The 24,542-nt window shown below is 43.0% G+C and overlaps 2 protein-coding genes across 10 annotated transcripts; one reads left to right on the forward strand and one right to left on the reverse strand.

Moving 5' to 3' along the window:
* The first annotated feature begins 1,766 nt into the window (after positions 1-1,766).
* Positions 1,767-9,801, forward strand: HNRNPAB (heterogeneous nuclear ribonucleoprotein A/B). Of its 2 annotated transcripts, XM_081851472.1 has the most exons (8): positions 1,767-1,950; positions 2,088-2,432; positions 4,304-4,472; positions 4,559-4,717; positions 5,381-5,512; positions 8,066-8,153; positions 8,247-8,399; positions 8,478-9,801. In XM_081851472.1, the coding sequence occupies exons 2-8, from the start codon at positions 2,113-2,115 to the stop codon at positions 8,543-8,545; spliced, it is 1,089 nt and encodes a 362-aa protein (XP_081707598.1). In that variant the 5' UTR covers positions 1,767-1,950; positions 2,088-2,112; the 3' UTR covers positions 8,546-9,801. The 2 variants fall into 2 exon arrangements, with proteins under 2 accessions (XP_081707598.1, XP_081707599.1); XM_081851473.1 differs by lacking the exon at positions 8,247-8,399 and having other exon boundaries at positions 1,774-1,950.
* Positions 9,802-10,332: 531 nt separating this feature from the next.
* On the reverse strand, positions 10,333-23,946 carry PHYKPL (5-phosphohydroxy-L-lysine phospho-lyase). 8 transcript variants are annotated; one of them, XM_081851439.1, is made up of 14 exons: positions 23,164-23,946; positions 20,606-20,724; positions 19,718-19,877; positions 18,993-19,067; positions 18,674-18,823; positions 18,294-18,381; positions 18,081-18,197; positions 17,671-17,753; positions 16,460-16,685; positions 15,759-15,913; positions 15,475-15,564; positions 12,704-12,834; positions 11,968-12,019; positions 10,333-11,756 (listed from the first exon to the last, which is right to left on the reverse strand). In XM_081851439.1, exons 1-13 carry the CDS (start codon positions 23,220-23,222, stop codon positions 11,997-11,999), a joined length of 1,476 nt encoding a protein of 491 aa, XP_081707565.1. In that variant the 5' UTR covers positions 23,223-23,946; the 3' UTR covers positions 10,333-11,756; positions 11,968-11,996. The 8 variants fall into 8 exon arrangements, with proteins under 8 accessions (XP_081707565.1, XP_081707569.1, XP_081707570.1 ...); XM_081851443.1 differs by lacking the exon at positions 23,164-23,946 and adding an exon at positions 22,968-23,063; XM_081851444.1 differs by lacking the exon at positions 23,164-23,946 and adding an exon at positions 22,823-22,957.
* Positions 23,947-24,542: the final 596 nt, after the last annotated feature.

Genomic DNA, 24,542 nt, shown 5'->3' on the forward strand with positions numbered 1-24,542 from the left:
TAAAGATATGCTTTATTCTGCTCCTTAGAGAGGCAACTGTGCTGAGATTGGATTCCCCAATTCTTTGGATGTATTAATGCTTGTGTTAACCTAAGGGTGTGTGCCTTTAGGGGTATTCTGCCCTCTTAGTGGCACAGAATGTAGTGTATGTAAAAAGGAATGGCCCTGTCAGCATGGAAAGGGAAAAGAAGGCACTTCAGGACCCCACTACCCCTCTTTATTCGATGTGTTCCTTCACAGGATATAAACCTGAAAGGCCAAAGAAAGCTAATCCAAGTTGCAGCTACCTCTGCTGCTTGGGCAGCCAAGTGGCTTGCTAGAATCAGACAGCTGCATCCACTCATTTGCGCCCCCCCATCGTGTCTAGTTCTCAGGTGAGGAGTCTCAATCCCCACAGCGACATGGGGGGAGGAAGCAGCAGTGGCTCATCCTAGCAGCAGACCCTCCAAGTGTCCTTATTTTCCAGGGACATCCCTGATTCAGAGAAGCCGTCCCGGTTTCTGATTTGATCCCGGAATGCCCCACTTTTACTTAAAGGTAAAGGTAAAGATACCCCTGCCCGTACGGGCCAGTCGTGTCCGACTCTAGGGTTGCGCGCTCATCTCGCTCAAGAGGCCGGGAGCCGGCACCGTCCGAAGACACTTCCGGGTCACGTGGCCAGCATGACGAAGCTGCAGCTGGTGAGCCAGCACCAGCGCAGCACACAGAAACGCTGTTTACTTTCCCACTATAAAGCGGCCCCTATTTATCTACTTGCACTTAGGGGTGCTTTCAAACTGCTAGGTGGGCAGGAGCTGGGACCGAACGACGAGAGCTCACCCCGCCACGGGGATTCGAACCACCGACCTTACGATCAGCAAGTCCTAGGCACTGAGGTTTTACCCACAGCACCACCCGCGTCCCCCCACTTTTCCTTAGCATGTTCCTATTTTCATCGGAGAAATGTTGGAGGGTATGGCATTATCTGACCCCTGATCCGTTTGAAGGCAATCCTGTATAGGGATTTTTTATGTTTAATGCTTTATTATGTTTTTATATATGTTTGAAGCTGCCCAGAGTGGCTGGTGCAAACTCAGTAAGATGTGCTGGGTATAAATAGTGAAATTATCATTATGGAGTGGGGCGTCCCTGTTTTCATCGGGGAAATGTTGGAGGGTTATGTAGCAGTGACCTCGTGCTTCTGGGCACTGCAGTGGGCCTCACCCCAATCACCGGGCTATATTCAGAGAGCGAGCACAGCGGAGTGACCGCAGCCGCTCCGATCCCCGTTGCTCCCTTGCGTGGGGGGGGGGGAGAGAGAGAACGGGGGCAGCCGGCGTCTCCATTCCCTCAGCCTTCCGCTCTGGGCGGCGAAGCGGGCGGTTTTGGCCTGCTGGGGAAATGCGGTGGGGAGTCGCCGCTCGGGGCTGTGCGGGCTGGTCGCTGCCGGTGCCTCAGAGCAACCAGCTATGCTTATTCGGGGATATTTGTGTTGGGAGATTAATAGTGCTTCCTCCCATACGGGAATTGGTGGTCTCAAGGGGAAGGGGGAGGACTCCTTCGCGCTCTCTGCCTTTTTGACTGTGAGGCCTTTAGGTTTCTATTTCGACATTCCCACAGGCTAGCCGCAGGCCTAGGCCAGGCCGCAGAGCTAGGAGTAGGAGGTGAAGAGAGCGCATGGGCCTACCCGCGACGTATGAGAAATGCCCTTCTATGCGGGTGCCTGCTGCGCTCGGCCAATGAGCGGGAGGCTTGCTGGAGGGTGCCCGCGCGGCCCCGAGGAGTCTATAAAAGGAAGCGGCGCGGGAACGTGCTTTTCCCCCTTCGGGTAGCGCCGAACTGCCGTGTCTGCTCGTCCGTCAGGAACTGCGCGGGAGGGGCGGAGCAGCGGCTGACGACTACGGCAGCAAGAGGCTCGTGGAACCGGATCGCGGGGTCGCCTGAGATCGTGAGGGGAGCGGCTCTTTAAACGTGAGTTCCTAGAGCCCCCGAGAGGGGAAGGCGGGTGGTTGAGAGGCGGCTTGGGCACCCGGAGAGGCGCCTTCCTTCCCCTTGCTAGGCCCCACTGACGGGAGGGCGGGGGACTTCCGTTGTTGTCGCTCGCGCAGGTTCGAGGCAGCGGCAGCATCGACCATGGCCGAGGTGGAGCACCAGTTCGGCGCCACCCAAAATGGGCACGAGGCTGCGGCGGCGGCGGCAGCAGCGGCCGAGGGTTCCGCCAGCGGCGGCGATGAGGAGCAGCAGCCGGACCAGCAGCTGGAGGAGGAGGAGGAAGAGGAGCTGGCGGCGGTGGCCGTAGCCGAGGAAGAAGAGGAGGAGGAGGAGGCGGCGGCGGCGGCGACGGAGGAAGAGGCGGCGGCGGGGCAGTCGGAGGCTTCGGCGGAGGCCGCTGGGAGCCAGAACGGAGCCGAAGGCGACCAGATCAACGCCAGCAAGAACGAGGAGGATGCGGGGTGAGCAGAGCTGCTTCCTAATTTTATCTTCACCTTTATTTTTCTGGTCGCGTCAGGCGGGCCGGGCCGTAGAAATGCTCGGGATGACAGGCCCGAGGCCCTGTCGCTTCGCCTCAGCCCTGCGCGCCCTTTTCCTGTTTGGCGCGGGCTTTTGTTTGATTGTGGGGTTTTTTGGACAAAAGGTAGCTGTTGCGCTATAGCGGGGCGGGGGCGCGCGCTTCGCTTCCCTCGCGACTTTGCTTTTGGGGCTGAAGCACACAATAAGCCGGGCCTGGGCTGCGACGGCGGGACCTCCTCCTTTGTTCTGGAGCTGCCTTTTGTTGGCGCCATGTGGTGGGGGGGAGGGGCTGGGCGCATTTTTTTTGCTTTTCGGAGCTGCGGCGAGTTTTTCCTTGCGCGCTTTTTTTGGCGCGATCTCTTGGCGGTGTGTAGGGACCGCGTAATAGGGTTGCAGATCTACAAAATTTGAAGAGATATCTCATCTCCCCCGCCCCCTTCTCCCCCGCCTGCTTGCGTGCTTTCCTCAAATACACTGACTCGCTTCCTCTTGCCACTTGACGGAAGTCGACGGTAGTTGGGTGAAGCGCGGGACACTTTCCATAGGTGCGTTCTTGTTTAGGAAGTTTGATATCTTAAAAAGTAGCCTCCTTGAAGTGAAACTGAGCAGTTTGCCTTCTATTCTTGGACCACACTTGACCTTCAGTTCTGCCCCGCGTCCCTCCACCCCCATTTTTTTTAATGTTTCGTTAGCGATTTCAGTTGACTCTCCTAAAAAGCAATTGGACAAACTAAAACCCCCTGACTTGACTCCATGCTATTTTATTGGCTTTGCAGCAATGGAGATGCTTTTTAAGCTTTCATACTTAAATGGGCAACGTTGTTTGTGAAACAGGAGCAGTGAATGTATAAACAACTTGATCAAACAACTAAGCAGTTTCTATATTAATCTTGGGTTTTTTTTAAATGCATTTGATAAAAGTAGGTTGCTTACAAACATTTATGCTTTAAAAAAGAATCATAGTACTTTTTGCTGCTGCCAGGCAACACTCTTTCTCTCTTTAGGAACAGAACACAAATTTTATGATACATTTAAACAATATTCCAGACTGCTTAATAAAATTTTACATGGTCTCTTACCTGAACTGTAGGATAAACACTGACTGTAAACAGTTGATACTTTTTTAACTTTGTAAGACTATGCTTTTTATTTCTTTTCATTTTATTATTTTTATTATTATTTGGGACTAACTTGTTTGAGTGACGCTCCTATGATCAGACGCATCTTAGGAACGGTTAAGAAATCTGTTGTGAGTAGTGATTCCCAATATGTGGCTTAATGAAACTGCTAAGTCTTATTTCTGTTGTATTAGTAACCTAAGACATTCAAATCAACATAAAAAGGTTATGATGATGCTCAAATTTGGTAGGCTTCTTTTACATGCTTGATTTTTGAAATGCCAGAGGAGTATGCAGCATGTCCATAAATTTCTAAAAGTACTGAGCAATAGAGAATAGTCATAGAAAGTAAAACAGGTACTCATTTATACCTGTTTTGATGAGACTAGAAATGACAATATGAGTTGCAATATTTTCCCCACTTATAATATCAATGTGTAGCATGCGTAGTATTTTAACCTTGTATTTAGTTTTTGTTACAGACAGCAGAAACCTGAAATAGACTGATTTGGGAGAAAATTGAATTTCTAATATAACACTTTGTACTTATTTTCTGGTAGTTAAATCTAAATACATATTTGGGAAGTGAGATTTAATGTTTATGTTGCATGTTAAGATACTGACTTTCATAATTGTAAGCACCTTAGGCTATACCATGTTGCTTCATTAAAGTTAACATTTAAACATTATTTTAGGAAAATGTTCGTTGGTGGTCTCAGTTGGGATACAAGCAAAAAAGACTTGAAAGACTACTTTACAAAATTTGGTGAAGTGACTGACTGCACAATAAAGATGGATCCTAACACAGGCAGATCAAGAGGTTTTGGATTCATTCTGTTCAAAGAGGCAGCAAGCGTTGACAAAGTGAGTTGAAAGGATTTAAACCCTAATATTTTAATACTTTTGTATATCCTGCCAGTTTCATTCTGATTTATTAAACTACTTTGTAGGTTTTGGAACAGAAAGAACATAAATTGGATGGCCGAGTGATTGATCCTAAAAAGGCAATGGCAATGAAAAAGGATCCTGTGAAGAAAATATTTGTTGGTGGACTTAACCCAGAAGCAGCAGAAGACAAAATCAGAGAATATTTTGGAGAGTTTGGAGAGGTGTGTAATCAGGGGAAGAGTTTAAATAAAACAGGAACTAAGAAAATAAGAATTATGTTGAAACAGACCAAAGGCCCACCTAGTCCAGCATCGTGTTCTCACATAAGAATTTCAGATTCAGAATTACATAATTGGAAATATTGGGTATACTTTGGGCTCTAGAGCCATATTCACTGCTACATGATACATACACATTCATGCACCTGATATGCCAGTCTTTCAACCAACCCATAGTTGGGAAAAATATGGGAATTGGAAATGCCCTGATAGTCCTACATAAAACCATGTATCACTGCATACTGTAGTAGCTAGATCTGACACTGACTAATACGATCTTAAATGATACTGCTTTTTAGGATCTTAAAACTTTTCCTGATAAAGACTGTTCAGTCTGAGGGATTGAGCCTTGGATGTAATAATTTGACAAGTCAGTAGATCAAAGGCCTCCCCCCATTATAGTTTCATAAAGCACTAACCATTTGCTTTTGAGACCCAGTTGTTGCTTTCTTCCAAGAAAATCCTAGAACTTAACCATTGAATTCAACTTATTTTAACACTGGGCAATTGTACACTGAAATCTGAGACTTGCAGGATGGGGTTATAAGGTACAGTAATGCAGTGAAATTTATGAAACTTTGAATGGAAATTATTATGTTTCATTAGATTGAGGCAATTGAACTACCAATGGACCCAAAGACCAATAAAAGAAGGGGGTTTGTGTTCATCACCTTTAAAGAAGAAGATCCGGTGAAAAAGATTTTGGAGAAAAAATTCCACAATGTCAGTGGTAGCAAGGTGGGTATTCATGTTTTAATGAACTAATTTTTTTTTAGAGGCTGTTCATACAGTGGTTAATTTGTGTTTATTTGAAAATACAGTTGGAAAAGATTTACTGCTGCATAGCATTTATAGTTTGTTTGTTCAGAGCTGAAGACACCCTTGTTCTAAAATACTACCTCTGGGTATATAAGCTTTCAATGTTGGTATTTCCTCAACAACCATGCCTATTAACTAGGTCCAATAACAACTGAAACCTGATTGTGGTTGATCTAATCTACTTGTATATGTAGGATCATTATAAGACACATGAGTTTGTTTTTCATTTTCTCCTCCCTTTCACACAAGTCACACACACACCCAGTTTGTATAAAGGCCTGCGATGATCCCTGCACACACCATGTGTTACAGCTGGATGAAGAAACAAGGCTGTTCTATGAGCGTCTTTGTGCATGGAAGCTATGCACAGGGACTGAACTGAACCCATAGGTTTGGAACGTAATAATGCCTACAGTCTTTTGCTCATGCAGCTCCCATGCCATCTGCACAATAGAATTACATCTTAAGAGACAGCCAAAGAATTACATGCAATTTGTACACATTTAAGGAACCAGCGTAAGATCACTCACTTGAAAGTTTAAGGCTGCAATACTACAAGCGCTTATTTGAAAGTTTTCAGAGTCTAGTGTTTCTAGAAACAAGAGTTGGTAGTTACTTAATTATTCTTCTCTAGGTTACAGAAAATAAAATGGCAATACTGATTTTAGTTGGTAGTGTCCAGTGGGGAAATGCCACATTGCTTGAGTAGTTGAAGGACATAAAATAATGGAAGGACATCCATATGGTTTCCACAAATGATCTTTGTTAGCAAGGTGGATCAGATGTGACATCAAATCATGATTGCAAATACTCCGTCCCTGTACACTTCAAGGAACATCTTCCTTCCTTCCTTCCTTCCTTCCTTCCTTCCTTCCTTCCTTCCTTCCGGAACAGCTTCCATGGAAACAAGTTAGATGTTACATTTCAAACTGCCATATAGACCGGGGGGGGGGTGACTTTGGTAATACAGTGCCCTGAGTGAGGACAATATTTGGTGCTCCCCACCCCCAAAAAATATTTTTACACTAATTCCTTTTGATAGTTAAGAGTAGGTACAAATATAGATAGTGGTTTTATTTTTATTTATTTAGTGCTGCTATAGGTTGCGTGACCCTTTTAGACTATCATTAATTTTTGATCTTGATTTGCAGAGTTTCATACAACCATAGTTTGTTGGTGTGGATGCAGTGTGAAAGTAACTCAATTGAGCCCGTAGGGAGGGAAGACAGAGCATATAAGACAGGGTTCTTCGATTTATGTTATGCTGGATAGCATTTCCAATATCTAGCACAGGAGTAGGCAAACTCAGCCTTCCAGATATTTTGGGACTACAACTCTCATAACCCCTAGCTAACAGGACCAGTGGTCAGGGATGGGGAGAGTTGTAATCCCAAAACATCTGGAGGGCCGAGTTTGCCTATGCCTGATCTAGCACCTATCTTGCTAGTCCCTGTGTCTAGTAGAAGCCAAAAATAATTATTAATAGTTTTTAGCCACAGATGTCAAACCTTAAGATAGAATGGTCACTTTTAAGAGACCAGTGTAATTAATGGAGTTTGGGACTTCCTTTGCACGTTTTATAGACATTAAACCAATGTTTTTAAAACATCTATTGGATTTTAAGATAAATGATCCAAGGAAAGTTAACAAAATAGTTTTGCAATTGCCCTTGTTCCTGAAAAGCTTCTTGAAATCCCAACTCAGGCAACAACACTTTGTGTGAATGGATCTCCACTCTGCCCAGTTTTATGTACCCCACATTGTTCAGGAGTAGCAAACACACCCCTTTCCATTACTCTGGAAAGACTTTTTGGAAGAATTCAGGGACAAAGGGGCAGTAATCTTCTATTATTTTTTGTAGTTTTACTTATCTTAAGTGCCAAGACAACTGGTTAAAAACAGACTTTTGGAAAAAAACACCTGGCTTAATTTTAAAAATTGATTAAAATACATAGTCTTACCACAATATTCTTTGTAAGGTGAAGCTTACATTGTTTAGGATGTTCTTTGCCATACCAAACAAGTCAAAGGAGGTTGCCTAACTGATCACAGAGGGGACTGTTTTGAATGAAAGCATTTGATAGAAAACTTTTAAAGGGAAATTGCATGCTGTTGACTTGGAATCCTAGGACAGCAGGTTGACATGCACAGCATTGTTATTTGGAGGGCAATTGTGCATGGAATAAATGGACTAAAATAGAGAGGCTGCCATCAACTTTAATCATTATAAATTCTAGTGATTTGAGTCTTTTTAAGATGCACACTGAAGATAAGTGTTTAAAAGTCCTGCTGTCCTGCCTCTTTCCATCCAGTAGCTAGAGATTCAGATGAAAACTTGAATCTACTCTGAGCCTAATGTATGTTAATAACATGTGGGAATTCTATTCAAATTAAAAAATTACATTATTTCAACCATAGATAAATGTTGGAAGGAAGTGTTTGAAATACAAACCTTGATTTTTTTCTCCCCAGTGTGAGATAAAGGTTGCACAACCGAAAGAAGTGTATCAGCAACAACAGTTTGGATCTGGGGGTGGCCGAGGAAGAGGTGGAAGAAGAGGTACGTATTATGCACAGTACGTTAGTATGGACACATTCTAAAACAAACCTCTATACTAAAATGGGATTTTGTGGATGGTTTTCCTTTCTATAGCTCAAAGTCAAAATTGGAGTCCAGGTTATGGCAATTACTGGAACCAGGGTTATGGGAGTCAAGGATACGGCTATCAGGAAGGTTATGATGGCTATGGAGGCTATGATTATTCAGGATATGGGTATTTTGGATATGGACCGGGCTATGATTACAGTAAGTAAAGAGAACTGTATTAGGTATATGCAAGCATAACTTAATAGCAGTTTAATGCATTTGATCTCTTGTTTATAGGTCAAGGCAGTTCAAATTATGGGAAAGCTCCAAGACGTGGTCATCAGAATAACTACAAGCCATATTGATCAAAAAGGTATTCAGGTATGCAGTGGCACGCTGTAATGCAGAAAACAACTGCATAGGTTTTGTACTCAATGCTGTAGATGGACATTACAATTATGTACCAAAATTAACTTTACAATACATTTCTATGGCCTGTTATGTGTATCTGAAGAGCTCCCTGGAAATGTCTTTGTTTAATATTTACAGATAATAGTTGTCTAGACAGTGTGGTGTGTAAATTTCAGCCTTGCTGAAGATTAATGATTTTATTGATAGGTTAAATTGAAACTGATTTTGATGGTCTGCTTAAAGCTGCAGCTCTGCATCTAGGGACTGCCTCTTGGAGTTAACTATGAACTACGTTATTCCAGTTGTACAGAATGAGATGCATTTTAGGGAACCAGTGTCACTTTCCACCTTTTTATTTTGTATTGGTTTTGTGTCATACATTTCCTCTAACGGAAGTGTTAATTTTACTGTACTTTTTGGTACCTTTTTGGAATCTAATGTATTGTAAGGTATTTTACATGTGTTCTGATTCACCATGACATGGATATTGATGCTATCTTAGCTTTTGAATAAAAAAGCATAATCTAGTATCCTGTGCCATTATTCCAGCTATCCTATTGTAGCTCAGGGGAAACGCCTACTAGAATTTCAGTAGAAGTGATGGTGGCTGGTACATAAATTTCAGGGTTCAGATTTGGAACATGTTCTAACCCTAAAATTGATGAGTGATCAGTGAGTTTGGTTAAACAGTTATGGATTCAAAGTAGCATGTATTGCAAAGCTAAGAAAAAAATGGTAATCAGAATAGGTGTTGAGATGCTTTCAGGCAAATGCATGGACTTGTTGGATAACTGCATCTGATTGGCTTGAGTAGGAATTAGGGGAATAGGAATCTACTTGTAAAATTAGACATTTAAACCAGTGTGAGGCTCAAGGCTGTATTTACACACGCAAGAAAATGTTAGACACGTTTGCCACATCAAAGTCTGATTTTGTTGTATATTTGAGCTCACTTGAGCTGCTTTTAGAAATTGGGAAACATGCTTAGTACTATATATACAACCCCGCCCTCCAGCATCTCATGTAGTATGTGCATTCTGTCTGAACCACCCAGTAGGCTCTAGTCTATAAATGACAGACCACACTTAAAACTGTCAACCTGCCTGGCTTTGTGCTCTTGTGTGCTTTATTAACTATTGTTTAGAATTTAAGCATTTAATGCATATAATGCTAAGATAATATTAAAGATGCCTAAAAAGTTGGATTTTCAGTACTACTTTTGTTTCTACTTTCTATCTTATAGCAGCCTTCAATTTTTATTATTTTAACAAAAATTAGATCAACTAGGATTGCTTGGACTTTGTAGAGGGAGAACCTTTTCACATTTTACAGCATGCCTCAACTCTCATGGTATTTAAAATATGCTGTATTGAATGCAAAGCAACATAGCGCTGCTGTAGCCTGCTGCTGAATCATAATTAAGGTAATGGGAAGGCTGCGAGAGATTGTGTTTTCCTCTTAATACAAATGCTTCCTCTTTCACCATTGAGCATATTTAGTGTTAACTTTGGTTCCGACATTGGCTTTAAATTTTGGTTAGCATTAGCTATGGTTTAAAAGTATGTTGCCAACCATGATTAAAGATGAGAAGGAAGTGGTTGGTCATGTGACAACTGCACCAATCTGTAAACTGATTTTATTTTTGAAGTGCAGCTCTTAGGAGACCCAAATTAGGCCTAAATATTACAAGTTCATGGCTGCTGAATGTAGCATAGCTCTAGTTACTTGGTTCCCCCCCCCCCCATTTTCATAGACCCCATAGTTTGCTTGTCAAAGCATGAGTGGTTGCAGTGAACAGAGCCTGAAAGAAAAGACTGTGATTTAGCCTTTTTATAGCTAAATGTAATCTATTCATTTCTAAATTGTCCCATGCAAAAGCTAAAGGCTCCTATAAGCAAACCCTACTGACCCAAAAGCAGGTTGTCTCAACTATCATGAGGCACTACTCTGGAGTTTTCTTCTTCCACTTAACCTCCTGTGTGGTGGGGGGCAGTTCTGCTCTCTGTATCATGCAATTGTGGATTGTTCCATACTCTTCCATTCACTGAGTCCTTATGGGGCAAAATGATGTCAAATTGTTGGCATCCTGTGGTTTTTTTCTCCTATGTTTTCATGTGCAAAGAATGGAAAAGTAGTGCAGATCCATGTGTATTGTTGCTTTTGCCTTTTTTGAGAGAGAGGTACATGGTCTTGACACATTGGGATGTGAACTTGTTGCCATGCATCTGTGCTTTGGCATGTTTACTGCTGTGGTTCTGGTCAGCACCATTTTATTGTATTAGTGCAGGTTAAACGATAGCAAGTTGAATTTTAAAACACTTTTTAGCATATTATTTTTAAAGATGGAAATTTGTGTAACTGTGCATCTAAAGAAAATCTAAAAAGCATGCTCAAAATTGTCCTTCCATACCTGTAGCACTAGGAGCCAGCAGTCTGAAGAGATACTATGAAGTAAGGTCACTGCTGATAGGGACACAGTAAAATTTCAACCAGCAAATTAGTTCTAAATAATGTAGGTGGGTAGTTCCTAAATCTATGTCATCTAAAAGTAAAACTTTTTTTAAAAAAGAATGAACTATTATTTTTTATTAGCATAGCCAAATCTGCTATCTGGTTTAATAGTTCTTTAGTACCTCCCTTCGATCCTGAATGAAAAATATAACATGGATTTGATGGTAGGTAAACACTTTCCATGTAAAATTGCTTGTTGAAAACATTTGGAAAAAATATTTTTTCTCTGACATGCTCATCCCTACAAAACTTAGAAAAGATTCCCGCATAATTAAAATGTTGGTATGTTTAGGTATAAGCTTTGCTAACTTTAGCCGTTGCTTACTTTATTGTTAGGAAGGAAGAAAACATGCCCACAAATGACTGGAAGGTGCTAATTTTATAATATAAACAGAAATGGGTGTAAGTTGTGGTTTAGGTTCTGTAACCAATAAAGCAGTTTGTTTTCTGGATAAATCAATTGATTTTTACTCCACTGCATGAAGAGTTGGATCAACAGATAACATCTGTAGAGCTTTGAACTTATGTACTATCAGTATTACAACAAAGACAATAAATTTAATAATTGTAGTTGGGAAAAGGTAGTATTTTTGGTATTGTAGCTTAAGTAAAATATATTAGAAACATGGTAGAATTCAGCACCATGTCTGTAACCTGTAAGAGATGGAATGAAAGAATTAAATATCCACATTTCAAAGCTCAGTGAAAGTTTCCTTAATACTTTGTAATAACATGCTTATTGTAGATTATACATTGCTAGGATATAATTGTGTACATTCATTCTGTATTTAGATTAATGAATTGACTGGATTCCTTCATGGAGTATTTGACTCTTTTTTTATCATCAGATTACCTGAATACTTACCATATGAAGGTAGTGGAAGTGAACTTTCTCTAAGCTTCTCTTTTCTCTAGCTCTGTAGAATATTCAACAGTATTAATTAGATGATTCTACATCTCCCTGTGGCAGAGACCAATATTACTGGTTTTTCTTCCAGCAATACAAATTTTATTCTCATCCCTGAAGGTGCTAAAGTTGATTCTTTGACATCTTCTTCCCCCACCCACTGTATGCTGTTCCTCTGTTTGCTCCTGAGCTAGACTCAGAATAGTGTGCCCCTTGCTTTTAGTGTCCAATTGTGTTTCTATTGGCAGTTTTTTTGAATTCCTTGCATCAGAATTCAGGTAGAATGGGCAGAACAGAATATAGACTAAATGTAGCTACATCTCAAAATAGCAACCAAAACGAAGGAAGGGTTTCCCACATGGAAAGCGTCATTGCTGACAGTGTTTCAATATGTGCTCATCCCCAATCCCCTTCTCTGAGCTGTATGAGAAGACTTGCATGTCATGAATGGCATACTGAAAGAAGTCATTACAGTGGGGAAGGTGTTGGGGCCTCAGTGCACATACATATAGCACAGAATTGATTTCCTTCCACGGGCCTTAAAAATCAATGCCTAGCCCCCCCCCCCCCCCCGCTTGAGTTGCAAAGAATAACAGGCAATCAACATGTAAAACACACTTTAAATCATTCAGCAATGTAAATCTTGTTCTGTGTAGGTGCAGGATTTGTTTCTCAGCGTACTTTCCTTCCTTACCTGTTAATATTTTATCAAGCTTGTCCGCAACCAGTTTTGCATCTTCTGTATTGAAACAGAGTGGTGGCTTGAACTTAAGCACGTTTCTGCCTGGACCATCTATAGCCAACATAATGAATTCTTCCTTTAATCTAGAATTTTTTAAAAGGAAAAAATGGCTGATTGAAGTAACTAGTGGTAAAATCTCTTGTCAGCTATTTTGTCACTGCCACAGTATACAGTCTCTACTAAAAGCACCACTGCAAGCTATCAGTAGCTGCAAAGAGCTTATCAACACTACCAGCAAATGGGATTTTCTTCCTGCTTCATGAAGTGGACTAGAATTGGGCCCCAGAGCTAGTGGCTTTTTGCACACTGTGAGTTCTATCCAAATAGACTACTTAGAGCAGACCCAAGTAAGTCATTAGCAGTGTTTTTTTCTGGCGGGTTACACTGGTATACAGTACCATTGCTATTTTTCTAGGAAAAGAAATTATGAATAGACGTGTTTGCTAGATATTTGGGTAGGAGGAACTAATCCTGGGTGACAAGGGCAGAGAGGCAAAGCTGAGCATGTCACAGGGGAAGGTTAGAAAATGACTGCACACACTCCCTTCCCTTCTTGCTTATTGTGGGGCCATGCTTTTTCCCTGCTGCAACATTGGGTGGAACTGGGGCACGGCTGTGAGGGAGAGGGGGAGGGAGCTGCTCTGGCAGGATGGGCCAGGCTCAGTTTGTGGGGTGGGGAAGAGAGGGAGCATAATGCGAAGGGGTGGCAGAGACTTTTTTGCCTGTTTTTGCTGGGTGATCATGCTGCCGCCACCATTGCAAGGGCAACTGCGTCCTCTGGATGGCTGGCTTAGCCACAGTGGCACATGAGGGTGGATATTGGCAAGCACATTTTTTCTTTTGGTGACTGTTGCTGCTGCACCTTCTTCACTCCACTAGCCAGTCCCCTGGTACTTTAAGCTTGCCTATGGCTACCTGCCCCCTTTCTGGGAGAGAATTTGGGGGGGGGGAACCTCCACTGGACATCCTTATGGGAGAACCTGCGTAGGGGGCCTGACGCACACAATTCTTGGCAGAGGAAACTACGTCCTGCCACAGACCTACAGGCATTGGAGGAGCATCAGCCACCGCCATGCCCAGCTGGGCACCTGTTGGAAAACATCAGCATCAAGGGGATGGGGCAGGTGGACGGAGAGAAGCAGACTCTTGTCTTTGCAAAAATAAATTGTATGTGTCACAACATCCCACCCTCTTTCTGATCAACATTTGAGGGAGCGGCAGAGATGGATGGATGAAGCGAGGGGGGAAGGAAGTGCCTCCACTTGGCTGTCTCCCACTGCAAAAGCTTGTTTTTCTTTGCCTTGCTCAGCAGGCTTTTTTATTATTATGATGCAGTTTTTTATTATGGGCTGCATACAACAATACTAATAATTTATTACTTCTACCCAGTGCTTTTTTTCCTGGTGGTACTTGCTGTAACAGCTTTGTGGTGAGTACTGCCACTTTTTCTAGAAACAAGCACTGGTCATTACTATTAATTTCAATGGGCCTACTCAGAGTATGTCAGAACCTAATAAGTCAATTGGGCGGCACCTGACAGTTTTGATTTGTGTCTAATGAACTCTGCACCAGGTTGATCGCAGTAGTTCCCTGCAATGAGCTGGGAGCCTGTCTGCTCCAGAAAGGTTATGAGCTCACAGCAGAGAATCCACAGAATCTCGCTGTGAATAACTTAGCAGAGGTAGAGAAGGAAGGAAAGAGGAATCCTGTTTAATAAACTTATAAAGATGGTTGATTGGCCAGACCCTTACTATTGCCCTCAGTGTATGCTGACCCCCATACTTGCTCTCATATATTGTGCTTACAGTCCACCCTTTACCAAATGGTTCCAGGCAGGTTACAAAAATGTCACAGTTAAATGAGCACAGTTTACATTAAAATAATAAAATATGGATACCAAGCCATTTTCCAAGAACACTTTCTGTTATCACGTGTCTCAAAGAGTGCACCAAGGTGGGGGATGTTCTGAATCAGGTGGACAAAGTCCGCTGATTGATAGCTGTATTGTCCCACCTCCCTCCCTTGTACAGTGCTTCCCAAGTACCTGACAGACAGTTGCTTGATTGAAAGGCACTTGGGAACTGCTGCACAAAGCACTTCCCAAGTACCAAGCTCAGGACTGGCAAAGCTGCTTTCTGCATGGATTGGCTGTGATCCAAGTTCCCAATGGGAAACCGTTGCACAGCTGATCCCAGCAGGCCTGAAGTCTTCAACCATGCTAGTATCAGCGGCATGAGCTAGACCTGCTCCACATCTAATGTCCTTGCAGGCAAACTGGGACTTATGCTGGGGTATCTTTGCTACCCAGAATAACTGGAAGGCGCTACTGACAGGACTGCGATTCAAACTGGGAAGGAAGAAGACACAATAATCATTTAGCTTTGATGAGTTGGTGTGCTTTCCTTTTCTTCCCTCTGCACTCAGGCTGTAGGCTGGGGTGGGGAACCTGTGATGCTCCAATTACAACTCTTTATCTCTTGTTGATGGGAATCCCAACAACATCCAGAGGACCACAGGTTTCTCTGCCCCCAGTTCTTGGAATAAACACCCGCAGATACCTGTGATGGATAGAAGGTAAGTGCAAAGGGAGGAATGGCTTAGAGGCTCCACATATCTCCACTTGTAATATTCACATGACCAACTCTTGAACATACAAGAAATCTGGAAAAAGTGAGGGGAGACACAATGAATTAGTGTTGATCAGGGATGGGGAAGCCATATACCTTGTTATGATGATGGCTGCTTCTTCAGTAGCAGGGGTTCTTTTCTCTTGATCTTGCACCAAATCTACTCCAATGAACAATCCAACACCCCTTTTAAAAGAAAAAGGGTATCGGTAAGAAGGCAACAAGCTGCAAAGCATAGATTTTGTAAGTTGGCTTCTCCATTTAATGCGCCATTTTTAAAAATGGCAAGTGGCGGTAAGGCAGGTACTTTCTCTTTATAAAGAAGATGAAATAGTTACTAGTTATAGCACATAAAGATTGGATTGTTAAGAAATTGATACCTGACATCGCCAATTAGAGGATGTTTTGCTTTTTGCTGATTGAGTAGTTCCATGAGGAAGCTTCCCACCTGGAGGGCATGGAGTTGAAGCTGTTCCTTCTCAATCACATCCAAGACCGCTATACCTATTGCACAGGACACAGGATTTCCTCCAAACTGAAGCCGGGGCCGGGGGAAGAAAATCACAAAGTAGAGATGAGCTTTCTACATTTAGTAGTGGACTAATCTGAATTGAAAGGAATTCTAAAAACAGCACACTACATTCGTTTATATGAAAGTACATTAAGCAAAACTGGGACACTAGTGGCGCTGTGGTCTAAACCACAGAGCCTAGGGCTTGCCGATCAGAAGGTCGGCAGTTCAATCCCCGCGACATAATGAGCTCCTGTTGTTCAGTCCCAGCTCCTGCCCACCTAGTAGTTCGAAAGCACAAAGTGCAAGTAGATAAACTGGTACCACGGGAAGGTAAACTGCATTTCCATGCGCTGCTCTGGATTGCCAGAAGCAGCTTAGTCATGCTGGCCACATGACTCGGAAGCTGTCTGAGGACAAACACTGGCTCCCTCGGCCTATAGAGTGAGATGAGTGTGCAACCCCAGAGTCCGCAACTGGACCTAACGGTCAGGGGTACCTTTACCTTTACATTAAACAAAAATGTCTAATTAAAGATGACTTTCACACAGTACGGATTTGGGAAGTTACCGTGTTAAAATACTCTACTCCTGTTGCTGAAAACGCCTCTGCAATTTCCTTTGTCGTTGCTACACAAGAAACAGGATGCCCATTGCCAATTGGTTTTCCCATGGTGATAATATCAGGAATAAAATCCTCTCCTTGAAGTTGAAATGCCCAAAAATGTTTGCCAACCCTTCCAAAGCCAACTTGAATCTCATCAGCAATGAATACACCTCCTGCGCTGTGTATGTGCCTATTAAAAGAGCCAAATCACACATAGCTATACAGGTATAAAAGAGTATAAAACCTAACAAATTTATAATTGGTTAAATAGCTAATTCTCATTTTAAAAGTTGGAATATTTGATTGTGTGCTTCAAAATATTAAATTTCCTTAAAATTAAAAATGCAATAAGCACAATGAACTAAAAATTGTTCAGTGCTGACAAAATCGAACAGCAAGTAAGATACCGTATTTTTCGCCCTATAGGATGCACTTTTTCCCCTCAAAAATGAAGGGGAAATGTGTGTGCGTCCTATGGGGTGAATGCAGGCTTTCGCTGAAGCCCGGAGAGCGAGAGGGGTCGGTGTGCACAGACCCCTCTTGCTCTCCAGGCTTCGCGGACCTCTCTGCAAGCGGTGGGAGCGCTCCCGCCACTTGCGGAGAGGTGCCTGCATGCGGAAGCCTGGGCGCGCTGAGCTCAGCGCGTCCAGGCTTCGCGGACCTCTCTGCAAGCGGCAGGAGCGCTCCCGCTGCTTGCGGAGAGTTGCCTGCATGCCGAAGCCTGCGCCCGCTGAGATCAGCGCATCCAGGCTTCGCGGACCTCTCCGCAAGCGGCGGGAGCCAGCCCTGGGCTCCCACGGCTTGCAGAGAGCTGCCTGTTTGGGGACTGGGGTCGGGGGAAGCTCGGGCCTCCCCCGCCCCAGCCCCGCGCCTGGGGGGGAAATATTTTTTTTCCCTTTATTTCCCCCCCAAAAAACTAGGTGCGCCTTATGGGACGGTGCGTCCTATAGGGCGAAAAATACGGTAATTCCATTAAAGAAACTTGCACACTTCTAAGACTTACTGTTTTCAGTGTGACACATGGTTATTTCTCCCAATGAAATCAATGGGATTTAAAAGTGCTTAACTTTGGCAGAGTTAACAACATCACCAAAGGTCCTTAGCCAGAAGCTCAAACAAAGCAGTTTAGTTGGGAGTGGGAAAATATATAAGGAAAGTTAAAAAGCAATACTCACTCAGCTGCCTTTTGGAAATAACCAGGTGGTGGAATGATTTGTCCAGCAACACTTGGTAAAGATTCCACAAAAAAGGCAGCAAACTGAAAACATAAGATGAAGTGAAGCCAGTAGTGGTATGCATGCCACGTTTCAAGCTGAATCAGCATTTTGTGTTCCTAATTCAGAAATCTTCATACAGTACCAGGCTGTCTGCCTGCCTTCCACACACACGAATCTCTGTTCATTGAGCAAATGGCATGTACACCCAGAAGATAAATTATTATCTGATATCTGAAACCTTTTCAGCGCAGTCACTCCTTGAGATGAAATATACACATTACATGTGAAAAATTTTCAGAATACATTCAACTCAGGTTGACATTATATGATGGATGAAAGATTATATTCCACTTAACTCCTTATTTTACCTTTCTTCCTTTTTGCTGTGCTTGGTCAATTATTTTTTTCACTTCGTTGGCATATGCCGTGGCCGGATCCTTATTGTCTTCTCTGTATAATCCTCGGTATGTATCAGGAAGAGGAGCCTGTCCAAAGAAAGTGTAATTGCTATTCACATCATCAGAGCTTAGATGAATTAGAAATTAATGGAAAATGGTCAAAGTACGCTCTCTTTTGCATACCACATGGACCCATTCCTTTTGGCCTTCTAGATTTCTGAATTTATATGGACTTATGTCAATCAGGGATGTCAGATGTCCATGATAAGCACTTTAAATAAAAACAAACAATCAGTAGAACCACACAGTGAAGTCTCCATTAATTCACTGGGACTACCAGAGATTTTGCAGCATGCCAAACTGAAGCTGCTGCTGTGCTTAAGCACTTCACATATTCACTCTGTTGCCCCTTTCTGGAGAAAGCAAGCAGCTGCCTGGAAGATAAATTTTCTGTTTCTTCAAGTTCTTGTAATGACAGTATAAATTACAATTTAGTCAAGAAGCACAGTGCCCATTCCATTGGTAGCACAGTGTAATTTCCTGCAAGGTTGTATGTACTGTACCTTGATGTTGACAGCATGCAACCTGGGGCCCAGAAAATGGACTTAAGGAACCTGATGTACTTCTGGCTCAGAAACAGAAGCAGGTCTAGGCTTGACAAGTACCTGGATGGTAAGTTGCCTGGGAAGCTCACGTACCTTGCTCTGAGACGCCTTGGAAGAAGGGCAGGATTCAAATGTAAAAAATTATGCAACAGAATAAACCCTAAGACACTCCCAACTTTCTAGTAAAAACATGTCTACATTGGGCATTTCAACTTTCTCTTCAAAAGTTAAATGAAAATTCCCAGGTTTGCTTTGTTAGAAGTATATATGTACTTACTGGTCCATCACAAGTACGTCCTCATGTTTTGTATACTGCCGTGCCAATCTCAGAGCAAGATCATTGGCTTCTGACCTACAATGAAAAAGTTATGCAGCTTTCTCTTTCTGTAGAATCAGGTAACCTCTCCAGCTTTACTGTTTTGTATCTATAGTCTACAGAACTGAGTAACCAGATTTCAAATGTACAAATTGCACAGCAAAATGACAAAAAGCACAAAAAAGAAATACACAGCATTATGGTTTTTGACCCACCCAATCTATATGTTTTGCTAATTGTTTCCTTGCAGCTGCATGGTGTGAGGTTTTTCCTCAAAGAAAGGAATGCACAGAAATGTTAATTTTTCTCTAAAGCCAGGAACTATGTGTATTCGTCCTAATTTGAGGAACATAAGTTAAAATACAAATAAATTTCAGGCATTTGGCTTAATCAAAGCAGTTTGATTGTCCCAATAAACACATCCTGTTTTGCAAACAATGTATAAAAAAGATGTATAGTTTTATAGGCTCTGAATACCTATTATTTGTTTCCAATATTCAATTTCTAGTGTGACTAATTTAATGTTAACTGCTTCATCTTACATATTCTTACTTAGCAGGATTTCATTCTAAGTTCAGTTGATATTTACTTCCAAGTGAGCATGCACAGGACTGCAGCCTTAGAAGGAATGCAGCTTGAGATGGTGCTCATGAAGAAGTCCTATTAGCAATGTGTCACAAACTTACCCTGAATTCAAAAAATAGAAAGTGCACAGCTTCTTAGGCAATGTATTAGAGAGTCTTTGTGCATAGTCCACTAAATTGTCATGCAAATACCGAGAGTTTGTATTTAGTGCCAGATTTTGTTGATGTGCTGCTCTGATCACTTCTGAGTGGCAGTGTCCAACTGAAAAATAAGGAAGATGCAAGATGAAAGAATGCCAAGTGTCCATCCATAAATGCTATTAAGACAAATGTTGGCTCTAACTCCTTTATTTTATATATGTCCTTAAAAAATCATGCAAAATTTAAAACATAAGAGCCAAAGGCCCATCTAGTCTAGCATCCTGTTCTCACAGTGGCTAATCAAGATGTCTATGGGGAAGCTCGCAAGCAGGACCTGAAAGCATATCTACTCTCCACACTTGTGATTCTAAACTGGTATTCAAAGGCATATTCCCTCTAGTAGTGGAGGTCTTGTATCAGGTCAGGGTATAGGTGACTTGGCTTACTGGCTAGCCAAATGCCTGTACAAAGGCTGTACAGATAGGTGTAATAGTTGCCTTCCTACCATGTCATGCCAGCCTATTCAGGTGCCTGATCTGGCACTGCTGGCTATGGAGTTGTAGGGCTGAGGTTTAATGGGCATGCACTGGAGTTATTTGTGAAGAGATCAAACATTTGTCACATGGAGAAAATTTGGATGTCTGTGTATGCGATAAGGAACAGGTTAACTGCAGGGAAATGATTAAGTGCACACACTTAAGCCCCTGATTTTCCAAGCCAGGTTTCACTGGCCAGAATCAGTTTTGTCCAGTTTAAATTGGGCCAGCAGGTTACCATTACAAGAATGTACACATAAATGTAGTTTAGGCCTGTGAGTGCTTATTAACAAGAATGTGGTTTCACGCTTGCCTTGAGCAACGTTGTTGATACAGTCAAGGTACTTGTTTCCATTTTCATCATACATATACTGGCCCTTTGCACTGATAATCTTCACAGGGTCTTCTGGGAAAAAAAGCTTGCAGGAGGATCTGAATTAAAAAAACAAAGTAAAATTGAAATGAGAAGGAAATACTCCCACATCACTAAATTTATTGCATTTTTTTAGCATGTTCAATGAACTAATGTTTTAAAATAAACTTTTTAGTTAATTCCCTCCATTCTTGTTACTAATTCAATACTAAAAAAATAGTCTAAACTTTTATCATACTAAATTTCAAGAAATACGAGCAGTAATTTAAGCCTCCGCACTAATAAAATCTAAGAGGGACTATTGCTTAGAGAAGCCTTTGCCAATTTGGTGCCATTGACATTCTGAACAAATTTTGACATATTTCCCTTGAGCCCCAGCCTTTATGGCCATGCTGGCTGGAGCTGAAAGTCATGGTAGTCCAATGGTAAGCGGGTTGGCAAAGGATGACTTAAAGAATAAATTTTACCTTTTGCATACCCCTCATATACCATGTTTCAGTTTCTATGCTCTGCTGAAAGTAGCCTCCTTAGCCCTCTGTAGCACATTCCCAGAAATTTCTCCTTTTGAAAGGTCTACAATATGTCAGTTGTAGAGAGACCTTTTAGAAGTACGGCAATCCCTTTATTTGTATTTATTTGGCAACCAGGATAAGGATTAGGTTGTTTCTCCAGTGGTGGTTCTTTACTGGAGAGCCATAGCATTGTAGAATTGTAGAGTTGTAAAGTACCCAGAGGGTCATCTAGCCCAACCTGCAATGCAGGAATCAACTAAAACATCCATAACAGATGGCCAACCAATCTCTGCTTAAAAGCCCCCAAGGCAGGGGAATCCACTGCACTAGCTACCAGACTTGCTCTGCCAAGTTAGTGCTAAAGAGTTTAGCCAGAGGTAATAATCAAGTATCATAAAACAAATTAAACCTTACAATTTTTCTTCTCACTTACCTTTTCTTAGGTAATTTCATTTATTTAAAATATTTCCACCCCAACTTTTTGGGCAAAGCCTCATAAGGCGGTTTACACTATAAATGCTCAAAACAAACACAAACATCAGATTATAAATATAAAGCAAATATGGGATGTCAGCAGTAAGATAAATGCTTGGCAGAAGTATAACGTCTGTAAAGTCCAGTTAAACGCCACAAAAGGAGACTCATGGGAAGTAATTCCACAGGTGTGGTGCCACCAAAGGTCCTGTTCCCTGGTACCCAACAACCTTAGTGGCAGGGGTGCCCAAACTTTTTTCAAAGAGGGCCAGATCTGATGAAGTGAACATGTGTGAGGGCTGACCGAAATTGCTGAGCTTTTTTTACAATTTTACCCCAAAGTTGCTGACATTTTTGGGGGGATTGAAGTTGCTGAGCTTTTTAAAGGATTTTACCCCAGGACATATACTGCCACAGGGGCCAGATTAAATTGACCACCAGGCCGGATTAAGCCCCTGAAATGGACTTTGGACATGCCTGGTGGCAGGTCACAGCATTAGGCCTCCAAAGCTGATCTTAGGGCCTAGGCAGTTTAATGTGTGTGTAGGCAGATCTTCAAATGATCTGTTCGCAAAACCACCACCACAGGCTGACACTATGCCCCCAACATCACCTGGACCCTCTAGAAAGGGTTCAGATCCCCACTTGGCCATAAAGCTGACTGGGTGACATTGGTTCTCTATTTAAGCGCCTAACCTACCTCACAGGGTTGTTGTGAAGATAATGGGGGAGGGGGAGAGATAGAGAACCACGTATGCTGCCTTGAGCTCCTTGAAAGCAAGGCGGGATATGCATCTAGTAATAAACCAGAAATTTGAATTGAGGGCATGGAACGGATAGTCAGGAGATAGCAAGTACTGGGCTAGGTGTGAGGACTTTGTTCTGAAAGACCAATAAAAAGGCCTGACCGGGGGGCGGGGGAAGAGCTGTATATCCTCACATTAGAAATTCAAACATCTGCTGGATCAGAATACATGTACATTACATTTATGTGCCCCTGGGCATTAGAAATCAAAACAGCATTCAGTATACTGACGCAAGCATCTTACAAAGCTGTGGGAGAAGAGTGACTGTATTTTAATCTATATCCTAAGCGTTTTGCAGTATTGTTAGGTTGCGTGTCTTTCTGTGGTAATCCGCGAAAGTGAGAGATACAAGCTGGTAAACCCACACGAGGCAGCCGGATCCTATGCAATGGGAAGGGGCGGAGCGGGATTTGCGACGGGAGCGAGCGGGGCATATTGCGGGTCTCTCTAGCGCGCCTGCCACGTGGCAGCTATAAACCGAGCGAGGCAAGCAGGTTAAAGGTATCTGACCCAAACGCGCCAGGAGCCGGAACACGTCCCGGACGTTGAATGTTTCGGATGGGGCCGGTTTTCCTGAGGCACCGACGCCCGGCTCAGAGTCACGTGGGCGACCTCAAGAGGGGCCCACCTCGAAGGAAGCGGGGGGAGGAACTACCCTCTAGTCTCTGGAAGGGCACCCTCCCCTCTCAGCAGAATCACCACCTACCCGATGAGCTGCTTCCGCAGAGCCAGAGTCTCCTGGCGGCTGCGTGGCTCCGCGCTCATGGCTGCGGGTAAAGGAACCCTAGAGATAGGATGAAGGTGCCACTCTAGGGGCAACCTGGTTTTCCTGGAGGAAGGCTTTCCGGGTTCCTTGTGAGGCTCTTCCCCTGCTCGGGGAGGCGGAAGTGAGAGCTGCCTATAGGAGACAGTGGGGGGAAATAGTAGCTGGGCAGCGGTTTCTCCGCCCCGGCAAAGAGAGGAAGCTGAGGCACTTTCCGTTTTTTATTCTCTTGTGTGAAATGTGATCTTATTGCGTTTCCGCCTCGACCTCCCACAAGCCAGTGCAGCCTGTTATCTAAGAGTCGCAGCTTGGGGGGGGGGTCCATGATAACCGAGAGTTCACCGGCCCGCTCCGTGCATGAACGGAAGCGAGGAATCCGCTCCCGCGTCTGGCCTGAGCAGCCGGGATTCTGCAACGCCCCCTGGTGGGCGCGCGGTGGAACTTCCTCGGCTGGGCTGCAGGCGGCGAAGCCCAAAGAGTAGAGTCTGCGGCTCCCGCGAGGGCAGCCGCTGAAGAGCCTCGCAATGAAGCCGTTTCGTAGGTGGGGTTCCCAACCCGGCGCGATTCAATGGGCGATGCTTTCCCCTCACCAGCATGGGCGTGCCGGGAAGCGCTCCACCCGTTGAATTGCTGTGTCCAAGAAGCAGGTGCCCTTGTCCTTGCAGCGCTTCATCCTCGTTAATTTTCTGGCATTTTGGAGCTGGAGTTAACATGGAAGGCTCTTAACATGTTGAGCCGAAAGTTTCAGAGAATATTAATGTTTGTCCGCTCATCAAATGTTTATCTGACCTTGTCAAATATATTTTCTGTGCAAAGCTTTCCAGTTCGTGTGTGTGTGTGTGTGTGTTTGTGTATTCTTTATACAATCCAATGTAAATCTGTTTTGGATTATGACAGTGGGCATTCCAAACATGTATTTGAAAGTAAGAGTAAGGTGAGACTATTAGTAAGAAAATGAATTGGGATAATTCCAGTTTTGTTTTGTTTTTGTAATGGGACTATTTTTAAGTAACTGTTTTTAAAACTATTGGTCTGATTAATGGAACGACTTACTTTAATTTCAAAAAATAATGAAGCTAATTTGAATTCAAATGCTTTGGATGTTTTATAGCTCTGGTTAGGAATGTTGCAGGAATATAATTCACAACATAGTAAAAACAATCTGTACAAGAAGCAGTTTATTCTAAAATGGTTCAAATATCAAGTCTTACTACAAATCAAAGCACAAAACAATGGGAACACCGCCAAACTGTGCAGTGCCTGTTGTAAAATTTACAAAACAGATCAGTACAAGTCTATATTTTTATTCAATAATTCATAAT

The sequence above is a fragment of the Podarcis erhardii genome (genome assembly GCF_964252035.2).
Source record: "Podarcis erhardii genome assembly, chromosome: 2".
Taxonomy (NCBI): Eukaryota; Metazoa; Chordata; class Lepidosauria; order Squamata; family Lacertidae; genus Podarcis; species Podarcis erhardii.